The sequence below is a fragment of the Macaca thibetana genome, chromosome 9 (assembly GCF_024542745.1).
Source record: "Macaca thibetana thibetana isolate TM-01 chromosome 9, ASM2454274v1, whole genome shotgun sequence".
NCBI lineage: Eukaryota > Metazoa > Chordata > Mammalia > Primates > Cercopithecidae > Macaca > Macaca thibetana.
The window spans coordinates 41,569,116-41,588,943 of record NC_065586.1 but is presented as its reverse complement, the minus strand read 5'-3'; the positions used below and the strand labels follow the sequence as shown (position 1 = coordinate 41,588,943).

Here is a 19,828-nt window from a genome sequence, read left to right as displayed (position 1 = left end):
CTAACCTGGGCAACAGAGCGAGACTCCATCTCAAAGTGACTGCCCTAGGCAGTGAGGGTGTCGCCACCCAGCCAGCAGGCTGGGGTCCTGACCTCCCATCCACCCTACATGTGACATGGGGCAAGTCATTCAACCTGTCTCTACCTCAGTTTTCTCACCCTTAAAGTGGGGATTGTGAAAATAAAGCTTACAACACCTAAAATACTTTAAGCTTTAAGAGAGATGTGACTGTGATCTGAATCACATAACATTTCACAAGTCTACTTTTTTGTTGTTTTTTTTGAGACGGAGTCTCGCTCTATCGCCCAGGCTGGAGTGCAGTGGCATGATGTGAGCTCACTGCAAGCTCCGCCTCCTGGGTTCACGCTGTTCTCCTACCTCAGCCTCCCGAGTAGCTGGGACTACAGGTGCCCGTCACCATTCCCGGCTAATTTTTTGTATTTTTAGTAGAGACGGGTTTCATCGTGTTAGCCAGGATGGTCTTGATCTCCTGACCTTGTGATCCGCCCTCCTCGGCCTCCCAAAGTGCTGGGATTACAGGCGTGAGCCACTGCACCTGGCCTCACCAGTCTATTTCTTAAATTACAACTTAACTTTCTTTCTCAGTGTGCTTCTTTAATAAATGACCAAAAAAGGCCGGGCGCGGTGGCTCAAGCCTGTAATCCCAGCACTTTGGGAGGCCGAGACGGGCGGATCACGAGGTCAGGAGATCGAGACCATCCTGGCGAACACCGTGAAACCCCGTCTCTACTAAAAAATACAAAAAACTAGCCGGGCGAGGTGGCGGGCGCCTGTAGTCCCAGCTACTCGGGAGGCTGAGGCAGGAGAATGGCGTAAACCTGGGAGGCGGAGCTCGCAGTGAGCTGAGATCCGGCCACTGCACTCCAGCCCGGGCTACAGAGCGAGACTCCGTCTCAAAAAAAAAAAAAAAAAAAAAATGACAAAAAAGACAAGAGACCATACATCCCCCTTCCAATCACTAATCTTTGTTATAAATTGACTGTTTTGGCTGGGTGCAGTGGCTCACACTTGTAATCCCAGCATTTTGGGAGTCTGAGGCAGGAGGATCACTTGTGCCCAGAAGTTTGAGAGCAGCATGGGCAACATAGTGAGGTCCTGTCTCTACAAAAAAAATAATTAGCCAGGTGCAGTGGCTCATGCCTATAATCCCAGCACCTTGGGAGGCTGAGGCAGGTGGATCACCTGAAGTCAGGAGTTCGAGACCAGCCTGACCAACATGGTGAAACCCCGTATCTACTAAAAATACAAAATTACCCAGGCATGGTGGTGCATGCCTGTAATCCCAGCTACTTGGGAGCCTGAGGCAGGAGAATCACTTGAACCCAGGAGGCGGAGGTTGCAGTGAGCTGATATCGCGCCTCTCCACACCAGCCTGGGTAACAAGAGTGAAACTCCATCTCAATAATAATAATAATAATTAATTGCTTCCTTTATCATCCTGTACCTAACTCAGACAGAGACCTTATGACAATTACATTTTCAGTGTAAAATGTTAAACAGTGCTTGTTTCTCCAGCACATATACTAAAATTGGAATAATTCAGAAATTAGCATGGCCCCTGCACAAGGATGACATGCAAATTTTCAAAGCATCCCATGTGTGTGTATATATATATATATATATATATATATATATACAGGGTTTCACTCTGTCACTCAGGCTGGAGTGCAGTGGCGAAATCTCAGCTGACTGCAGCCTCTGCCTCCCAGGCTCAAGCGATCCTCCTGCCTCAGCCTCCCAAGTAGCTGGGACCACAGGTGTGCACCACCACACCTAGCTAATTTTTTCTATTTTTGGTAGAGATAGGGTTTCACCATGTTGTCCAGGCTGATTCCATACTTTTTAATTTAAAAAAAAAGAATAAATTGGCTGAGGGGAGTGGCTCACCACTATAATTCCAGCACATTGGGAGGCCAAGGCAAGAGGATCACTTGAGACGAAGAGTTCAAGATCAGCCTGGGCAACACAGTGAGATCTAGCCTTCACTTTTTTTGTTTGTTTGTTTTTTGAGACAGTGTCTCGCACTGTTCCCTGGACTGGAGTGCAATGGCGTGATCTCGGCTCACTGCCACCTCCACCCACCGGCTTCAAGCGATTCTCCTGCCTCAGCCTCCCGAGTAGCTGAGATTACAGGCGCCCACCACCACACCCAGCTAATTTTTTATAATTTTAGTAGAGACGGGGTTTCACTATGTTGGCCAGGCTGGTCTCAAACTCCTGACCTCGTGATCCTCCCACCTCGGCCTCCCAATGTGCTGGGATTACAGGTGTGAGCCACCACGCCTGGCCTGACCCAGCCTTCATTTTATATACAAATATTTAAATTTAAAATAAAGTATTAAATAGACCTTCCTCCTAAAGAAAGACTACCACAACTGATCAGAACTTTTTTTTTTTTTTTGAGATGAAATTTCGCTCTTGTTGCCCAGGCTGGAGTGCAATGGCACAATCTTGGCTCACTGCAACCTCTGCCTCCTAGGTTCAAGCGACTCTCCTGCTTCAGCCTCCCAAGTAGCTGGGATTACAGGCATGCACCACCACACCCGGCTAATTTTGTATTTTTAGTAGAGACAGGGTTTCTCCATGTTGGTCAGGCTGGTCTCGAACTCCCGATCTCAGGTGATCCACCTGCCTCAGCCCCCTAAAGTGCTGGGATTACAAACATGAGCCACCACACTCGGCCCAGATCATTATAACGATACATTAAACCTTACATTTTAAAAAGTTAAAATTCAGCCAGGTGCAGTGGGTGGCTCATGCCTGTAATGCCAACACTTTAGGCAGCCAAGGCGAGTGAATCACTAGAGCCCAGAAGTTTGAGACCAGCCTGGGCAACATGGCAAAACTCTGTCTCTACCCCCCAAAAAAAAAACAAAAATTATCCTGGTGTGGTGGTGTGCACCTGTAGTCCCAGCTGCTCAGGATGGTGAGGCAGGAGAATTGCTTGTGCCCAGAAGGTCAAGGCTACAGAGAGCCATGACTGTGTCACTGTGCTTCAGCCTGGGTGACAGAGGGAGACCCTGTCTCAAAAAAGACAAAAAAAAAAACAAAAAACAAAAAACAGTTAAAGTCCTATTAAACTTTCCTAAACTGTGTCTATATAAATGATCCTAGGCCGGGCACAGTGGCTCATGCCTGTAATCCCAGCACTTTTGGAGTCTGAGGCAGGTGGCTCACTTGAGGTTAGGAGTTTGAGACCAGCCTGGCCAACATAGTGAAACCCTGTCTCTACTAAAAATACAAAAAAATTAGCTGAGAGTGGAGGCTCGGGCCTGTAATCTCAGCTACTCAGGAGGCGGAGGCACAAGAATCACTTGAACCCAAAAGGTGGAGGTTATAGTGAGCAGAGATCATGCCACTGCACTCTAGCTTGGGTAACAGAATGAGACTCTGGGCCGGGCGCGGTGGCTCACGCCTGTAATCCCAGCACTTTGGGAGGCCGAGGCGGGCGGATCACGAGGTCAGGAGATCGAGACCATCCTGGCTAAAACGGTGAAACCCCGTCTCTACTAAAACTACAAAAAATAGCCGGGCGAGGTGGCGGGCGCCTGTAGTCCCAGCTACACGGGAGGCTGAGGCAGGAGAATGGCATGAACCCGGGAGGCGGAGCTTGCAGTGAGCTGAGACTGCGCCACTGCACTCCAGCCTGGGCAACAGAGCTAGACTCCGTCTCAAAAAAAAAAAAAAAAAAAAAAAAAAAACAGAATGAGACTCTGTCTCAAAAAAATAAAAATAGTTTCTCTCTCCTCCCGCCGCCCAAGATGCCGAAAGGAAAGAAGGCCAAGGGAAAGAAGGTGGCTCCAGCCCCTGCTGTCGTGAAAAAGCAGGAGGCCAAGAAAGTGGTGAATCCCCTGTTTGAGAAAAGACCTAAGAATTTTGGCATTGGACAGGACATCCAGCCCAAAAGAGACCTCACCCGCTTTGTGAAATGGCCTCGCTATATCAGGTTGCAGCGGCAGAGAGCCATCCTCTATAAGCGGCTGAAAGTGCCTCTTGCTATTAACCAGTTCACCCAGGCCCTGGACCGCCAAACAGCTACTCAGCTGCTTAAGCTGGCCCACAAGTACAGACCAGAGACAAAACAAGAGAAGAAGCAGAGGCTGTTGGCCCGGGCTGAGAAGAAAGCTGCTGGCAAAGGGGATGTCCCCACTAAGAAACCACCTGTCCTTCGAGCAGGAGTTAACACTGTCACCACCTTGGTGGAGAACAAGAAGGCTCAGCTGGTGGTGATTGCACATGACCTGGATCCCATCGAGCTGGTTGTCTTCTTGCCTGCCCTGTGTCGTAAAATGGGGGTCCCTTACTGCATTATCAAGGGGAAGGCCAGACTGGGCCGTCTAGTCCACAGGAAGACCTGCACCACTGTCGCCTTCACACAGGTGAACTCGGAAGACAAAGGCGCTTTGGCTAAGCTGGTGGAAGCTATCAGGACCAATTACAACGACAGATACGATGAGATCCGCCGTCACTGGGGCGGCAATGTCCTGGGTCCCAAGTCTGTGGCTCGTATCGCCAAGCTCGAAAAGGCAAAGGCTAAAGAACTTGCCACTAAGCGGGGTTAAATGTACACTGTTGAGTTTTCTGTACATAAAAATAATTAAAATACAAATTTTCCTTCAAAAAATAAAAATAAAAAAATAATAATAAAATAAATGATCCCAAACTTTTACACTTTACTTATTTATTGTGAGACAGGGTTTCCCTCTGTCGCCCAGGTTGGAGTGCGGTGGTGCTTCCTGGGCTCACTGCAGCCTTGACCTCCATGCTCAGGCGCTCCTCTCACCTCCGCTGGGGTATAGGTGTGTGCCACAACGCCAGACTGTTTGTTCTATTTTTTTTGTAGAGATGGGTTCTCGCTGTGTTGCCCAAGCTGGTCTCAAACTCCTGGGCTCAAGCGATCTGCCCCCCTTGGCCTCCCAGAGTGTCAGGATTGAACCCCCACACCTCGCCAAGACTTTAAAACTCTGACTTCCATTCTTTTCTTTTTTTTTTCTTTTTTGAGATGGAGTCTCGCTCTGTCACCGAGGCTGGAGTGCAGTGGCACCATCTCAGCTCACTACAACCTCCGCCTCCCAGGTTCAAGTGATTCTCCTGCCTTAGTTTCCCAAGTAGCTGGGACTACAGGAGTGCACCACCATGCCTGGCTAATTTTTGTATTTTTAGTAGAGATGGGGTTTCACCATGTTGGCCAGGCTGGTCTTGAACTCCTGACCTCATGTTCTGCCTGCCTCAGCCTCCCAAAGTGCTGGGATCACAGGTGTGAGCCACCGCCCCCAGCCATGCCTTCCATTCTCTACAATTCATACTTCCTGAGCAGGCCATCCTTAACCTTTACACTTAAATAAACTCCTTTAAAACTAAAATCTGACCTGTTTGACTATTGTAGATTGACAGGCTAATGAGAGTGTATACCTCCAAGGACTTCTGTGAGGGCTAAGTGCAATGAGCTCAAGTAAACAGCTGGCCGAGGAAACACCTGGACCCCTCCTCTGTGCTAAGCCCCATGCAGTGTACACACAGAGACACAGGCCCGCCTCAGCCTCCCAAAGTGCTGGGATTACAGGCCTGAGCCCCCATTCCCAGCCAATATTTTATATTTTTACACAAGTGACAGCATCCTATTCAGAATGCCCTATACTTTTTTTCTACTTAAAAGTATGTCTGGACCAGACACAGTGGCTCACGCCTATAATCCCAGCACTTTGGGAGGCCCAGGCGGGTGGATCACCTGAGGTCAGGAGTTCGAGACCAGCCTGCTCAACATAGCAAAATCCTGTCTGTACTAAAAATACAAAAATTAGCTGGGCACAGTGGTGTGTGCCCATAATCCCAGCTACTCGGGAGACCGAGACAGAATTGCTTGAATCTGGGAGGTGGAGATTGTGGTGTGCCAAGATTGAGCCACTGCACTCCAGCTTGGGCAACAGAGCGAGACTCCGGCTCATAAATTAATAAATAAACCATCTAAACCGTCACTGCCCTCCCTAGCCCTCCCAGCCCAGAGACCCCCATCCCTTGTCAGCCATCCCCCCTTACCTTCTGGACAGGGACAAGTGTCCCTCATTTGGAAAAGAATTAGGGAGGGGTAACAGCAGACTAGGGAGGCCTGGGTCCTCCACATGCCTGTGTAGGGTGTGTTTGGCCGCCAGCAACAAGGCAGGCCTGAGGTCTGCAGAGGGAGGTAGCCCACTCCTTATTCGGGGGCGGCTATCCTCCTCCTGGACCCATCCCTCTCCTATGGGGGAGGCTAAGTGGGTGTCAGGGCCCTGTCAGAGGGTGAGCCACCCCCAGGGGTGCCCACCAGCCACCAGCCTCCCTTCAGTAGACATCCAGCCCAAGTGACAGCAGTGGCACCACTGAGCACAGGGAGCCTGCAGGTCAGTGCCTGGCTCCTGGTATCCTCCACGGTCCCCAGGACACCCCCACACAAAGGTCCCAGAACCCCCACAGCTGGCACAAGAGCCCAGAAACACCCTGTCCAGCACCCTCCGGGTCCCTCTTTTAGGATCTGGGTGAGCTAAAGAAGCCAAAAGAAAGCCTGGGCGTGGTGGCTTATGCCTGTAATCCTAGCATTTTGGGAGGCCGAGGTGGGCAGACTGCCTGAGCTCGGGAGTTCGAGACCTGCCTGGGCAACACGGTGAAACCCCATCTCTACTAAAATACAAAAAAAAAATTAGCCAGACGTGGTGGCGTGCACCTGTAGTCCCAGCTACTCGGAGCCTGAGGCAGGAGAATTGCTTGAACCTGGGAGGCAGAGGTTGCACTCCAGCCCGGTAGACAGAGTGAGACTCCGTCTCAAAAAAAAAAAAAAAAAAAAAAAGGAGAAGCCAAAAGAGGGTCTTCGGCCCAGCCCACCCCTCCCCAACAGCCCTGGGTGTGGCAGGCCGGTCAGGCTGAGTCTCAGGAAGCCTGACCATTTCCCTCCAGCCTGCGTCATGGAGCCCTGGGCGTGGCTGCAGGGTTTAAAGAGCCGACCCACCTGCCTGGGCCTCCACAGCCCAGCAACCTCCTCAGATCCATTCTCTGCGCTGCCAGCTCAGGTGAGTCCTCACCCAGGTGACCTTGCAGGTGACCAGGTGTCCACTTCGGGGCTGCTGGGTGAAGGGGGTGGGTGCCCAAGAATTCTGAGTAATGACAAGCCTGTTGAGGTGTCTGAGGGCAGATATGGCTGCAGTAGACGCTTGAAGGCCTCTTGCTTTGCACCTACTGTCATATGGATGGTGGGTTGGGGGCTGGAGGAAACAGAAGCCAGCCCTTGGTTAAAGAATATATGAACTGGTGGGGTGCACCTGTGGTCCCAACTGCTTGAGATACTCAGGTGAGGAGATCACCTGAGCCAAGAGAGTTCAAGGCTGCAGTGAGCCGAGATCATGCCACTGCTGCCTTCCTGGGTAACAGAGCAAGACCCTGTCTCAAAAAAATAATAATAATAAAAATAAAAAAATAAAAAATGTGGCCTAGAGTTGAGACCCTCATATTCCAGGAACTCTTGTTGGTGAAGGTAGAGAGAGACCAGTGAAGGCTCGGGGAAGTCAGCTTTGGAGACTGCTCCTAGCCCAATAACCCATGTTCAGAAGCAGTGCCTAAGAGTCTCTCCCTCCAGTGCCTCCCTCCCGCTGCAGAAGGAGCAGTTTATTTAGGGATGTATCTATTTATTTATTTATTTTTAGATGGAGTCTCACTCTGTTGCCCGGGCTGGAGTGCACTTGCACAGTCTCAGCTCACTGCAACCTCCACCTTCCAGGTTCAAGTGATTCTTCGGCCTCAGCTTCCCAAGAAGCTGGGAATACAGGCGCCTGTCACCACACCTGGCTAATTTTTGTATTTTTAGTATAGACGGGGTTTTGCCATGTTGGCCAGGCTGATCTTGAACTCCTGACCTCAGGTGATCCACCCACCTCAGCCCCAAAGTGCTGGGATTATAGGTGTGAGTCACTGCGCCCAACCTATGGATGTATTTTTTTTTTTTTTTTTTTTTTTTGAGACGGAGTCTCGCTCTGTCGCCCAAGCTGGAGTGCAGTGGCCAGATCTCAGCTCACTGCAAGCTCCGCCGCCCGAGTTTACACCATTCTCCTGCCTCAGCCTCCCGAGTAGCTGGGACTACAGGCGCCTGCCACCTCGCCCGGCTAGTTTTTTTGTATTTTTTAGTAGAGACGGGGTTTCACCGTGTTAGCCAGGATGGTCTTGATCTCCTGACCTCGTGATCCGCCCGTCTCGGCCTCTCAAAGTGCTGGGATTACAGGCTTGAGCCACCGCGCCCGGCCCCTATGGATGTATTTATTGTAACAGGTTTTTAGTGCTTACTGTGTGCTAGGCATGGTTCTTAGGCTTCGCAAATAGTAGTTCATGTAATTCCATTGCTATAACCTTATGAAGTTGCTACTATTCTGATGATCCTCCTTTTACAGGACACTGGTGAAGGAGCAGTGAGGAACCTGCAGAGTCACACCGTTGGTAAGTTGCTGAGAATCGACCCAGCCCAGACAGCTGGCCCTGGATCTGTGATCTCATCAGGAGGCCAGAGCTGGGTACAGCAGATGATAACAATGGCTTCAGTATTGAAGACTTGACCATACTAGGCTAACAATATGCAGAGGGCTGGGAGGGGCCCTGCGCTCAAAGACTCAGCCTCCCCAAGGACAAGTAAATGGGGTCCTGGCTACTTCCAACCTGAGGGAGAAATGTCATACCACAGGAGGTCTATACTCTGAGAGCAGAATCTGGGGCTGCTGGAGCAGGGTCCCCTGCCAGGGCTGGCAGGGGAGGTCCTGGCTGCTGTAGTCACCTCATCCCAGGATTCAGCGCTTCCTTCCTCCTCTGCACCCTTGCTTTTGTGGAGGCTGTCTGGGAATTCAGACTCAGGGCACTGGACTCTGGCCACCCCAGGCCCAGACCTTTGGGAGCAATAGCCTGGGGCCTGATAACAATGCCCTTTGTGTGGGGTTAGGAAGTCCAGACCCTGACTTAGAATAGCAGCCACCTGACCCTGGGCATCTGATTACACCTCTCTAAGCTCCATTTCTTTTTTTTCCTCCTCTGAAATTGAGACAATAATAGTGCCTTCCTCATAGGGAGGAGTAGGGGGTGGGTTTGTCACATGGATTTTAACAACGCCTTCTGCAGCACTTACTCTGTGCAGGCACAGTTCTGAGCTCTTAGCTCGTGCTTACTCCCCCAGGCCGTCACTATCTCTAGGTGGGAAGGCAGAAAGTAGTCACTTTCCCAAGATCACCCCACAAGCAAGTGTATCCTTGGGGTTTGTACACCTACTCTCACCACAGGGCTGTGCCTGCCCCCGCCCCCTGTAGCTGACCAAGTGAGCTGTGAGCCTGCAGCAGATCCGTGGGCTGCAGACCCCAGCCCCAGTGCCTATCCCCCTGCAGTCCTGCCACTCGAACTGTGACATGGAGAGAGTGACCCTGGCCCTTCTCCTACTGGCAGGTGAGTCCTCCCAGTCTCTTGGGACCCTCTTGCAATCACCCCACCCACAAAGGCAGCAAAAGTCAGACAACATCTCCCAAAGTTATTTAAACTGACAATTTAGAGAAAAACATGAAGGAAATGACAGTACAGGTAGGATGAGAATATTGCAAAAAGGTCCTAATAGCTCCAGAGGAATTGAACCATGGAAAACATTAACCATCTGTGGCTTGAAGACAAAAGCAGGATGGCACAGTGGCTCAGGCCTGTAATCCTAGCGCTTTGGGAGGCCAAGGTGGGAGCATCACTTGAGCCTGGAAGGTCGAGGCTGCAGTGAGCTAGGATTGCACCATTGCACTCCAGCCTGGGTGACAGAGGTTCCAACTCAAAAAAAAAGACAAGCACTCCCTGTTTCTTCAGGGGGCAGAGACATAACAAACCATCCCTGTTAGCAGGTACACAGGAGCATCAGGAAGCCTGGGAAGGCAGGGCTTGGGCGGGGCCAAACCCTGAGGCTGTGTGGGGCTGGGGAGGGCGTGAGGAAGGGAACTGGTGGCTCCAGGGTCACCCCACAACCTCTGTGCTGGGGTCCTGCTGCCTGACTTACTTGGACACCAGTGTCATGAATTCCCACCCATTTTCTCTGCTCCTCCCACACAGGCCTGACTGCCTTGGAAGCCAATGACCCATTTGGTGAGTGAGGCCCCCAAACAGCCTGCCCACTCTGCCCACATCTCCCCTCTGATACCCACATCCTGTCTCCTGGTTCTGGTTCTGAAGTCTTTTTCCCCCACTTTTTCTAGCCAATGAAGATGATCCCTTCTACTATGGTAAGAGCTGATATTCCCACCCCCACCCTCCCCTTGCTTATCCTGGACCTCTTTGCCAGACAAGTTGGTGAGGGGTGGTGTGGACCTAGTGTACACAAAGTGGGATGGAGGATTAAACCTGGTCTCTGTGAGAGCGTTGCTCCAGCAAGGGGAGGGTGGCCACAGGATGCTTAGGAACGCTCCTGGTGAAGGGCTGGTGTCTGGGCGGTTAGGCCCCCCGATACAACACCCCTACCCTCCTGCCTTCACTCACCCTCACTCTCCCCTTCCCTAGTCCCCAGCCCTCAGGCAGTTCTCCTCTATTCCTCTCCCCTGGGCCTCAGCCCCAGGATAGCTTTCCTTGATCATCCTTCAAAGCCCCTTCTTTGCGCACGTCCACTTCTTCTTTTTTTTTTTTTTTTCTTGAGACAGATTCTGACTCTGTCGCCTAGGCTGGAGTGCAGTGGCATGATCTCTGCTCACTGCAACCTCCACCTCCTGGGTTCAAGCAATTCTCCTGTCTCAGCCTCCCAAGTAGGTGGGACTACAGGTGCCCGCTGCCATGCCCAGCTAATTTTTGTATTTTTGGTAGAGATGGGGTTTCACCATATTGGTCAGGCTGGTCTCGAACTTCTGACCTCAGGTGATCTGCCCGCCTTAACCTCCCAAAGTGCTGGGATTACAGGTGTGAGCCACCATGCCTGGCCTCACCTTTTTTCTTCTTAATGTTTCCCCACCAGACACAGAATGATGTCTGTGTTGCTGGCTTGTCTTTATGCATATGGCAGTGGCTGGCACAAGCAGGGGCCCACGAATGTCTTTTGAATGAATGAGTGAGGCCCCAGGCTGGTGCAAGCACACTCTCTGTACCTGCCCCAGACTGGAAAAACCTGCAGCTGAGCGGACTGATCTGCGGAGGGCTCCTGGCCATTGCTGGGATCGTGGCAGTTCTGAGTGAGTGGCAGGGCAGGTGGGGCTGGCGGACAGGGTGGGGCAGGAAGAGAGAGTGCTCTGATTCCAGCACTGACCCTGGCACTGACCCCTCTCTCCCTCCCAGGTAGCAAATGCAAATGCAAGAGCAGCCAGAAGCAGCACAGGTGAGCCCAACCCTGTGGTGCGCCCCTCCTTCAGGGCAGAACTATGGGAGGACAGTCCTGACCTGGAGAGTGGACAGGGTCCTGGCCATTCACTGGACTTGCAGCCAGCTTTGTTATTCAGATAGTCAACCCTGAAGGGCCCCAGTCAGGGAAAGCTCTGACCTCGGTATTGTGTGAAGTGACCATGGAAGGAGAGCAAGGAGGTGCACTCTTGGGGCCAGGCGGCAAGAGTCTGGGATGTAGGGTAGAAGGTCCTCCAGGCTAACCTGATACTACTCTGATGCGGTCCTTTCTCTAGTTCCGTACTTGAGAAAACTATCCCACTCATCACTCCAGGTGAGACGGGCTTCCGTGGGCTGAGGGGGTGCCTGTGTAAGGATTGTGTCTGATGGCCTGCCTGCCACTCTCTGCAGGCTCTACCACTACCTGCTGAGCATAGGACCGGCCTCCAGGGATTGCCTGAAGCCTAACACTGGCCCCCAGCGCCTCCTCCCCTGGGAGGCCTTATCCTCAAAGAAGGACTTCTTTCCAAGGGCAGGCTGTTAGGCCCCTTTCCAATCAGGAGGCTTTTTTTCTGAATTAAACTCGCCCCACCACCCCTTCCTCTGTAGTCTTGTGATCCATCGTCTTTGGGTCTGGGGGCGAGTAATCCCTCGGATTGCTGACTTTCCCTGGAGGCCCACTCCCAACGAGCTTCCCGATCCCTGAGTCCCTGCCACCCAACTGTCTCCTATGGCTCCCACTCCAGCAAGCCCCACAGAGACCCATGTACCGTGAGACACCACAGTGTTATAACAGAAGACCTTTCCATTTCCACCACTTGCACGGGGGTCCTAGAAGTCCTGATGCCTCAGGTACTCATGACTTCCTTTAACCTAGAGTGACCCCCAGGGCTCGCCCCCCATTGAAACCTCATCTCACCCAGTGAGTGCTCTCTATGGTAGAAAATGTAGCAATTCCTTCGACCCATTCCAGTAAAACCCTCAGCTCACCCTGTGGGCCCCCCTCCTCCCAGGAAATATCCTGTGAAATTCCATGAAGAACTATGTCTTGAGAAGCCCTGCATAGTGCATGCGGGAGTCAAACACCATGTGTGCAAATCTGAGTTCTTTGGCATGCCCGAACTCCCCTCCAGGAAGACCTCCCTGGCAATGTCCCTGTAGCCCCCCAGGCAGGGGTGTGAAGTGCCGCTCCTGCCTGGTGCCCGTCCTGCAGTCCTGCCCCTTGACAGCCCAGGAGAAGGAACTGAGCCCACTTCTAGCCTCTGCCCCCAGCAAAGGCCAGAGCACAACAGAGTCCCTGCCAGGTGGCATCTCCCAATCTGAGGCCAGGGCCTGGGATGGGCAGCTGTCTCCAATGATGCATCCTCCCTCCACTTCTCAGGGTGGGCCACATCCTTGAGAAGTATGATGTATCCTAGACTTAGGGTCTCCTGACTTGTGGGCTGGGGTCAGAGACTTGTGCAGGGCCCCACAGAGGTATAAAAATGAGGTCCACATGTCTGCCAGAGCCTTTGAAACAGGACATGCAGGGGCTGAGAGCAAGGCTCCAAGGTGGGGCTGAGTGGGACTCAGGATACCTGGCTGAGTCCAACCACTATCAGGGAATCTTGGGTGGGTCACAGAACACCTGGCAAGCCCCAGTGCTTTGGGGAAGCTGCCCTGTACTGGCAGCCCCAGGTGGTATGGCCAGTCCGGGGGCGGCACTGAGTCTGCACAGGTGGACCCAGGGAGGGGCCTGTGCGCAAACCACCCTGGTGGAGGGAATCAGCAGCATGACTGGAATGCAGGCGATAGGATCACTGCGGAAGCAAGGCCCAGCCCTGTAGGCAAGGCCACAGAGGCAGGGGTGGGAGCCACCCAGCAGGGCTGATAGAAGGGGGCTCCTGAGCATGCCTCCTCATCCAGGGGGTGCAGTGCAGAGCTCTCTCCTCATTGGCACCGGAAGACGCTGGTGTGAGGGACTGCTTTTGAGAACATGAAAAGTGAGGTAAGAAAGCTGAGTCTGCAGTGGCAGACCCAGGGGAAGCCACACAAAGGTGACTGGAAGCAGTGCATGCTTTCTGACTGAGGAACCCAGGACGCAGTCATGACTATCAGGAGCTCTGCTGTTTGAAATCCTAGCAAACCTTGTCCTTGCATGGTGGCCCCATGACCCTGACAAGAGATGCAGCCTTGACTTCCAACCCCAGTGCCCCGCTGGGGAGCAGAGGTTTCTGGACATGACATCCACCCACCTCCACCTTTACATGTGTCCTGGGGCCACATCGTGGTGGAGACCTGCTGCTCTGCTTTCAAGCTCTCATGCTGCTTCATTTAAACTTCTCCTGGACAGGTGCCACAGTTTCCCCAAGTCCTGTAAGTGACCACTTATGTAGGAGGCCCCACCGCACATGAGTCCCTAGGTGTGACTGCCCAGTGACAGGCTTATCCCTCCGATGTGGAGGGTGACAGCTCTAGCTTATGGAGCCTGGGGAAATCATGATGGGAGGAGTCAGAGACTGATGGGAGGCCAGGCCTGGGTGACAGTGGAGGACGGAGTCAGTGTCAGCCCCAGGTGGGTGAGGCTGGGCCCTGGAGTTGGGCTGCTGGTTCCCAGCAGAAATGAGCTCTCCTCTCTCCCTTCTGGGAGTGAGGAATGGGATGACTAGGGCATGACACAGGCTCTCCAGGCTTCCCTTTGTGGGATTACTGGCTGTGCCTCAGAGACCCCTTCCTGGGGCCTGTTTCGGAGGTGGGGGGTAATTTCTCCTTGTCATCTTCTCCTAGTTGAGGGGCTGCGGGGAGAGGTGGGGGGGACCAGAGAAAGCAAAGGGTCATTTCCACTCAGTTGGGGATTTACTATGTGACAGACACCACTGTAAATACTTCACACATGTCCAATTTTCCTAGCAACCTATGAGATGCGGATGACATTAGGGTTAGGGTTAGGTTAGAGGAGAGGAGGCACCCAGAGGTTCTCATGGGCTAACGAATTCCACAGCCAGCCTCCAACCCAGGTGTCCTGCTCCTGAGCCCTGTTTCCAAAGGTCTGGGGCCTGTTGCCTTCCCAATGTTTATCATTGTCAAAGACAGAGCCCAGGGACTGTGCTGCTGGGTGACTATACATCCTTCCTCACTTTTTTATTTTAAAAATCTTTTTATTTTTCAGGGCTGGGCTCAGTGGCTCATGCCTGTAATCTCAGCACTTTGGGAAGCTGAGGTGGGAGGATCACTTGAGGTCAGGAGTTCGGGACCAGCCTGGCCAACATGTTGAAACCCTGTAACTACTAAAAATACAAAAATCGGCCAGGCGCAGTGGCTCACGCCTGTAATCCTAGCTACTCAGGAGGCTAAGGTGGGAGGATCACTTGAACCCAGGATGTGGAGGTTGCAGTGAGCCGAGATCGCACCACTGCACTCCAGCCTGGGTGACAGACCGAGACTCTGTCTCCAGAAAAAAGAAAAGAAAAGAAAACAAACATCACAGAGACATTTACTCACAAGGTAAACCAACTTCTAACCTAGCACCCCCAAATTATCAAGGTTAAAAGTTTGCCCCCACAAAAAAAAAAGTTTGCTAATCTTTCAGATCATCTTTTCCCTCTTGTACCTGGGAGTTGGCCTTGTGAGTTTGAGATCAGAACTCAGGCTATTGCTGGGCACAGTGGCTCAAGCCTGTAATCCAGGCACTTTGGGAGGCTGAGGTGGGCGGATCACCTGAGGTCGGGAGTTCAAGACCAGCCTGACCAACATGGTGAAACCCCGTCTCTACTAAAAATACAAAATTAGCTGGGCGTGGTGGCACATGCCTGTAATCCAAGCTACTCAGGAGGCTGAGGCAGGAGAATCACTTGAACCCCGGAGGTGGAGGTTGCAGTGAGCCAAGATCGAGCCATTGCACTCCAGCCTAGCAACAGAGTGAGACTCGGTCTCAAAAAAAAAAAAAAAAAAAAAAAAAAAAGAACTCAGGCTATTGTTTCAGAACCCAAAGTTGAGGACTAGAGAAAGGACTTATTCTGATTTAAAATAATCCTTTTTTTTCTGAGACAGGGTCTGGCTCTGTCACCTAGGCTGGAGTGCAGTGGTGCAACCTCACTACAACCTCTACTTCAGCCTCCCAAGTAGCTGGAACTACAGGCACATGCCACCACACACGGCTATATTTTTTGTAGAGATGAGGTCTCATCATGTTGTCCAGGCTAGTCTCAAACTCCTGAGCTCAAGCCATCAGCCCACCTCAACCTCCCCAAGTGCTAGGAATATAGGCATGAGCCATGGCACCCAGCTCTCTTTTTAAAATTTCTATATGTTTTTTCTTTTCTTTCTTTTTTTTAAAATTTATTTCTTAAAACTGGGTCTCACTCTCTCACCCAGACTGGAGTACAGTAGCATGTGGCAGCCACAACCTCCTGGGCTAAAGCAATCTTCCCACCTTAGCCTCCGGATTAGCTAGGACCACAGGCGCGTGTCACTATGCCCAGCTAATTTTTTTTTTATTTTTGAGACGGAGTTTCGCTCTTGTTGCCCAGGCTGGAGTGCAATGGCGCGATCTTGGCTTACCACAACCTCTGCCCCCTGGGTTCAAGCGATTCTTCTGCCTCAGCCTCCTGTGAAGCTGGGATTACAGGCATATGCCACCATGCCTGGCTAATTTTGTTTTGTTTTTTCTTCAGTAGAGACAGGGTTTTTCCATGTTGGTCAGGCTGGTCTTGAACTCCCAGCCTCAGGTGATCTGCCCACCTCAGCCTCCCAAAGTGCTGGGATTACAGGCATGAGTCACTGCACCCGGGCCAGCGAATTTTTTTGATGTAGAGATGGGCTCTCACTGTGTTGCCTAGGCTGGTCTGGAACTCCTGCGTTCAAGCAATCCTCCCACCTCAGCCTCCCAAAGTGCTGGGACTACAGGGGTGAGCCACAGCACCTGGCTTGCCTCTTTTTTCTCAACTAAACCAAACCAAACCAAAACAAAAAAACCTTACATTTAAGATAACTATAGATTCACATGCAATTGTAAAAAATAATACAGAGAGATAAGCCAGTTTCCCCCAGTGGCAACTTCTTGTATAACTATAGTACACTATATCACAACAGAATATTGAAACTGCTAGAAACATCGGTCTTACTGAGATTTCACCAGTGTTAGAACACTCATTTGTGTGCGCATGTGTTTAGTTCTGTGCAACTTTATCACCCGTGATTCCTGTGACCACCACAGTCAAGATCTCAAACAGTTCATCACTAGGATCCCTCATGCTCCTCTTTTATAGCCAAACCCATTTCCCTCCCTACTTAGGCCCTCCAGGCCTAACCTCTGGCAACCACTAAACTGTCCTCTATCTCTATAATTTTGTTATTTCCAGAATGTTAGGACCTGGCATGGTGGCCCACACCTGTAATCCCAAAACTTTGGGAAGCTGAGGCGGGTGGATCATCTAAGGTTAGGAGTTCGAGACCAGCCTGACCAACATGTTGAAACCCTGTCTCTACTGAAAATACAAAATTAGCCAGGCGTGGTGGCAGGCGCCTATAATCCCAGCTACTCCGGAGGCTGAAGCAGGTGAATCGCTTAAACCCGGGAGGAAGAGGTGCAGTGAGCCGAGACTGCACCACTGCATTCCAACCTGCACAATAGAGTGAGACTCTGTCTCAAAAAAAAGAAAAAAAGAATGTTAGGCTGGGTGTGGTGGCACATGCCTGTAGTCCCAGCTACTTAGGATAAAGCAGTTGAACCACTGGAGAGTTTGAGGCTGCAGTGAACTCTGATTGCGATCATGCCATTGTACTCGAGCCTGGGTGACAGAGCAAGGCCCGGTCTCAAGAAAAAGAAAAAAAAAAAAAAAAAAAAGGGAGCTGTGATCTCACAACTGCTCTTTAGCATGGGCAACAGAGTAAGATTCTGTCTTTTTTTTTTTTCAAGACGGAGTCTCACTCTCTCGCCAGGCTGGAGTGCAATGGCCTGATCTTGGCTCACTGCACTCTCCACCTCCTGGGTTCAAGTCATTCTCCTGCCTAAGCCTCCTGAGTAGCTAGGACTGCAGGCATGTGCCACCACACCAGCTAATTTTTGTAATTTTAGTAGAGACGGGATTTCACCATGTTGGCCAGGATGGTCTGGAACTCCTGACCTCAGGCGATCCGCCTGCCTCGTCCTCCCAAAGCGCTGGGATTATAGGTGTGAGCCACCGCTCCCAGCCTGATTCTGTCTTTTTAAAAAAACAAAAACAATAAAACTGAGATGCCTTGAGACTTGATGCATCTGCCAGCACCCAAATCATGAGGGTGGTCTTAGTGCAGGTGACTTATCTCCCATACTGCTAAGTACTCAGGGGCTGCTTCTTGAAAGGTAACTAGGCCGGGCGCGGTGGCTCACGCCTGTAATCTCAGCACTTTGGGAGGCCGAGGTGCGCAGATTGCCTGAGGTCAGGAGTTCCAGACCAGCCTGGCCAACATGGTGAAACCCTGTGTATACTAAAAATACGAAAATTAGCCGGGTGTGGTGGCGGGTGCCTGGAATCCCAGGTACTCGGGAGGCGGAGACAGGAGAATCGCTCGAACCTGGGAGGAGATTACAGTGAGCCGAGATTACGCCATTGCACTCCAGCCTGGGCAACATAACGAGACCCCGTCTCAAAAAAAAAAAACAACAAAAAAACAAAAAACGAAAGAAAAGAAAAGAAAGGTAACTAGCCCTCTCCTGCAGAAAACATGGCCTTGATTCAGAACACTCAGAGTTTCAGGGTTTGGCCTGAGTGTTTACTGAGACTCATCAGAGGCGCCACATGAAATCATTTAGGAACACAGGTACCTCTTTGATGGGGCCTATGCTGTCATTGGTAGCAGATGGCAGAGCAGCTGGTGGAGTCTTTGCATCCTTCTGGTCACCTGGTAATTAGCAGTAGTATTTTCTTTTATATTTTTTTGAGACAGGGTCTGTCACCCAGGCTGAGGTGCAGTGGTGCAATCTTGGCTCACTGCAACCTCTGCCTCCTGGGCTCAAGTGATCCTGCCACCTCAGCCTCCCAAGTAGCTGGCCTACAGGTGTGAGCCACCATGGGCCCGAGTAATTTTTATATTTTTTGTAGAGTTGGGGGTCTCGCTATATTGCCCAAGCTGCTCAAACTCATCAGCTCGGCTGGGCACACTGGCTCACGCCTGTAATCCTAGTACTTTGGGAGGCCGAGGTGGGTGGATCACCTAAGGTCCAGAGTTCAAGACCAGCCTGGCCAACATGGTAAAACCCCATCTCTACTAAAAATACAAAAATTAGCTGGGCGTGGCAACATGCACCTGTAATCCCAGCTACTCAGGGAGCTAAGGCAGAATCGCTTGACTAGGGAGGCGGAGATTGCAATGAGCTGAGATCGCACCACTGCACTCCATCCTGGGTAAGAGTGAGACTCTGTCTTAAAACAAAACAAAACAAAACAAAAACCCTCCTCAGTTCAAGCGATCCACCTGCCTCAGCCTCCCAAAGCACTGGCATTACAGGTATGAGCCACTGTGCCAGGCCTCAGGGTATTTTCAAGTGTTAAAGCAGCTTTCTCCAAAATCCAAAACTACTACCCAAAATTATGCCTCTTTCTTAGTGATGAGTTTCTGTAACCAGGACCCTTGAGATTTCAACACCTGGCATTTTTAGTGACTCAAATAATGAAAATTCTTATCAGGTCCTTACTTGCTTACACGTTAACCACTTGCTTTTTGCCCAATATTCCTTGTTTCCATAATGAAATTATAAACTGCTGGAATACTGTTCCTTGTGAAGGAGGGGTTAACTTCAGGGCCATAACAAAATTTTGCAGAACGAATGAGTATCTTTAAACACACTGTGACCAGCTGCAGACACCCAGAAGTCTGGTTATTCAAGACACTATGTGAGACTAAAGAAACATAGATTTTTCCCCCCTTAGTTCTCTGAAACTGCTCCTCCCTTATTCTCTAGCTGTGTAAAAACTCCCTAAGCCTGCCATGGTGGCGTATGCCTGTAATCCCAGCACTTTGGAAGGCTGAGGCTATAGTGTACTATGTCAATTGTGTATCTGCAGCAAGTTCGGCCTCAATATGACCTCCCAGGAGTGGAGGACCACTAGGTTGCCTAAGGAGGGGTGAACTGGCCCAGGTTGAAAACGGAGGTCAAAACTTCCATGCTGAGGCCGTGCGTGGTGGCTCACGCTTGTAATACCAGCACTTTGAGACACTGCACTCCAGCTTGGGTGATACAGGGAGATCCCATCTCTAAAAATAAAAAACAAAACAAAACCTCCACGCTGCTTCATTTTTGTTAAGGCAGATTTCTCACCTTGGCCAAATCAAATAAACCTTTATCTCCAAGCACCTGTGTCTCGATGTTTGGCATCAGCTACACAAGCCTGAATTTGGGGTTCTACAACATAACAAGATGCAGTATCTTGACCTTTACCTTGCAGGGAATGCCCTTGTCATGCCCAAGGCCACAGGTTGAAAAACATTTCCTGTAACAGTGTCAGTAAATATTTTAGGT

General features: G+C 51.0%; 2 protein-coding genes and 1 non-coding gene across 7 annotated transcripts; all 3 read left to right on the top strand.

The window, feature by feature from the left end:
* Positions 1 to 1,520: 1,520 nt before the first annotated feature.
* On the top strand, positions 1,521 to 1,624 carry LOC126963439 (U6 spliceosomal RNA). Its single transcript, XR_007729077.1, has one exon. It is a non-coding gene; the product is annotated as a U6 spliceosomal RNA (small nuclear RNA).
* A 2,139-nt stretch (positions 1,625 to 3,763) lies between these two features.
* Positions 3,764 to 4,645, top strand: LOC126962806 (60S ribosomal protein L7a-like). The gene has a single exon (XM_050804340.1). It carries the CDS (start codon positions 3,783 to 3,785, stop codon positions 4,581 to 4,583), a length of 801 nt encoding a protein of 266 aa, XP_050660297.1. The 5' UTR covers positions 3,764 to 3,782; the 3' UTR covers positions 4,584 to 4,645.
* A 2,350-nt stretch (positions 4,646 to 6,995) lies between these two features.
* On the top strand, positions 6,996 to 18,758 carry FXYD4 (FXYD domain containing ion transport regulator 4). 5 transcript variants are annotated; one of them, XM_050804350.1, is made up of 9 exons: positions 6,996 to 7,061; positions 8,430 to 8,475; positions 9,330 to 9,462; positions 10,102 to 10,134; positions 10,245 to 10,271; positions 11,130 to 11,204; positions 11,308 to 11,347; positions 11,646 to 11,683; positions 11,761 to 18,758. In XM_050804350.1, exons 3-9 carry the CDS (start codon positions 9,426 to 9,428, stop codon positions 11,778 to 11,780), a joined length of 270 nt encoding a protein of 89 aa, XP_050660307.1. In that variant the 5' UTR covers positions 6,996 to 7,061; positions 8,430 to 8,475; positions 9,330 to 9,425; the 3' UTR covers positions 11,781 to 18,758. The 5 variants fall into 5 exon arrangements, with proteins under 5 accessions (XP_050660307.1, XP_050660306.1, XP_050660305.1 ...); XM_050804349.1 differs by having other exon boundaries at positions 9,303 to 9,462; XM_050804348.1 differs by lacking the exon at positions 11,646 to 11,683.
* The last annotated feature ends 1,070 nt before the right edge of the window (positions 18,759 to 19,828 follow it).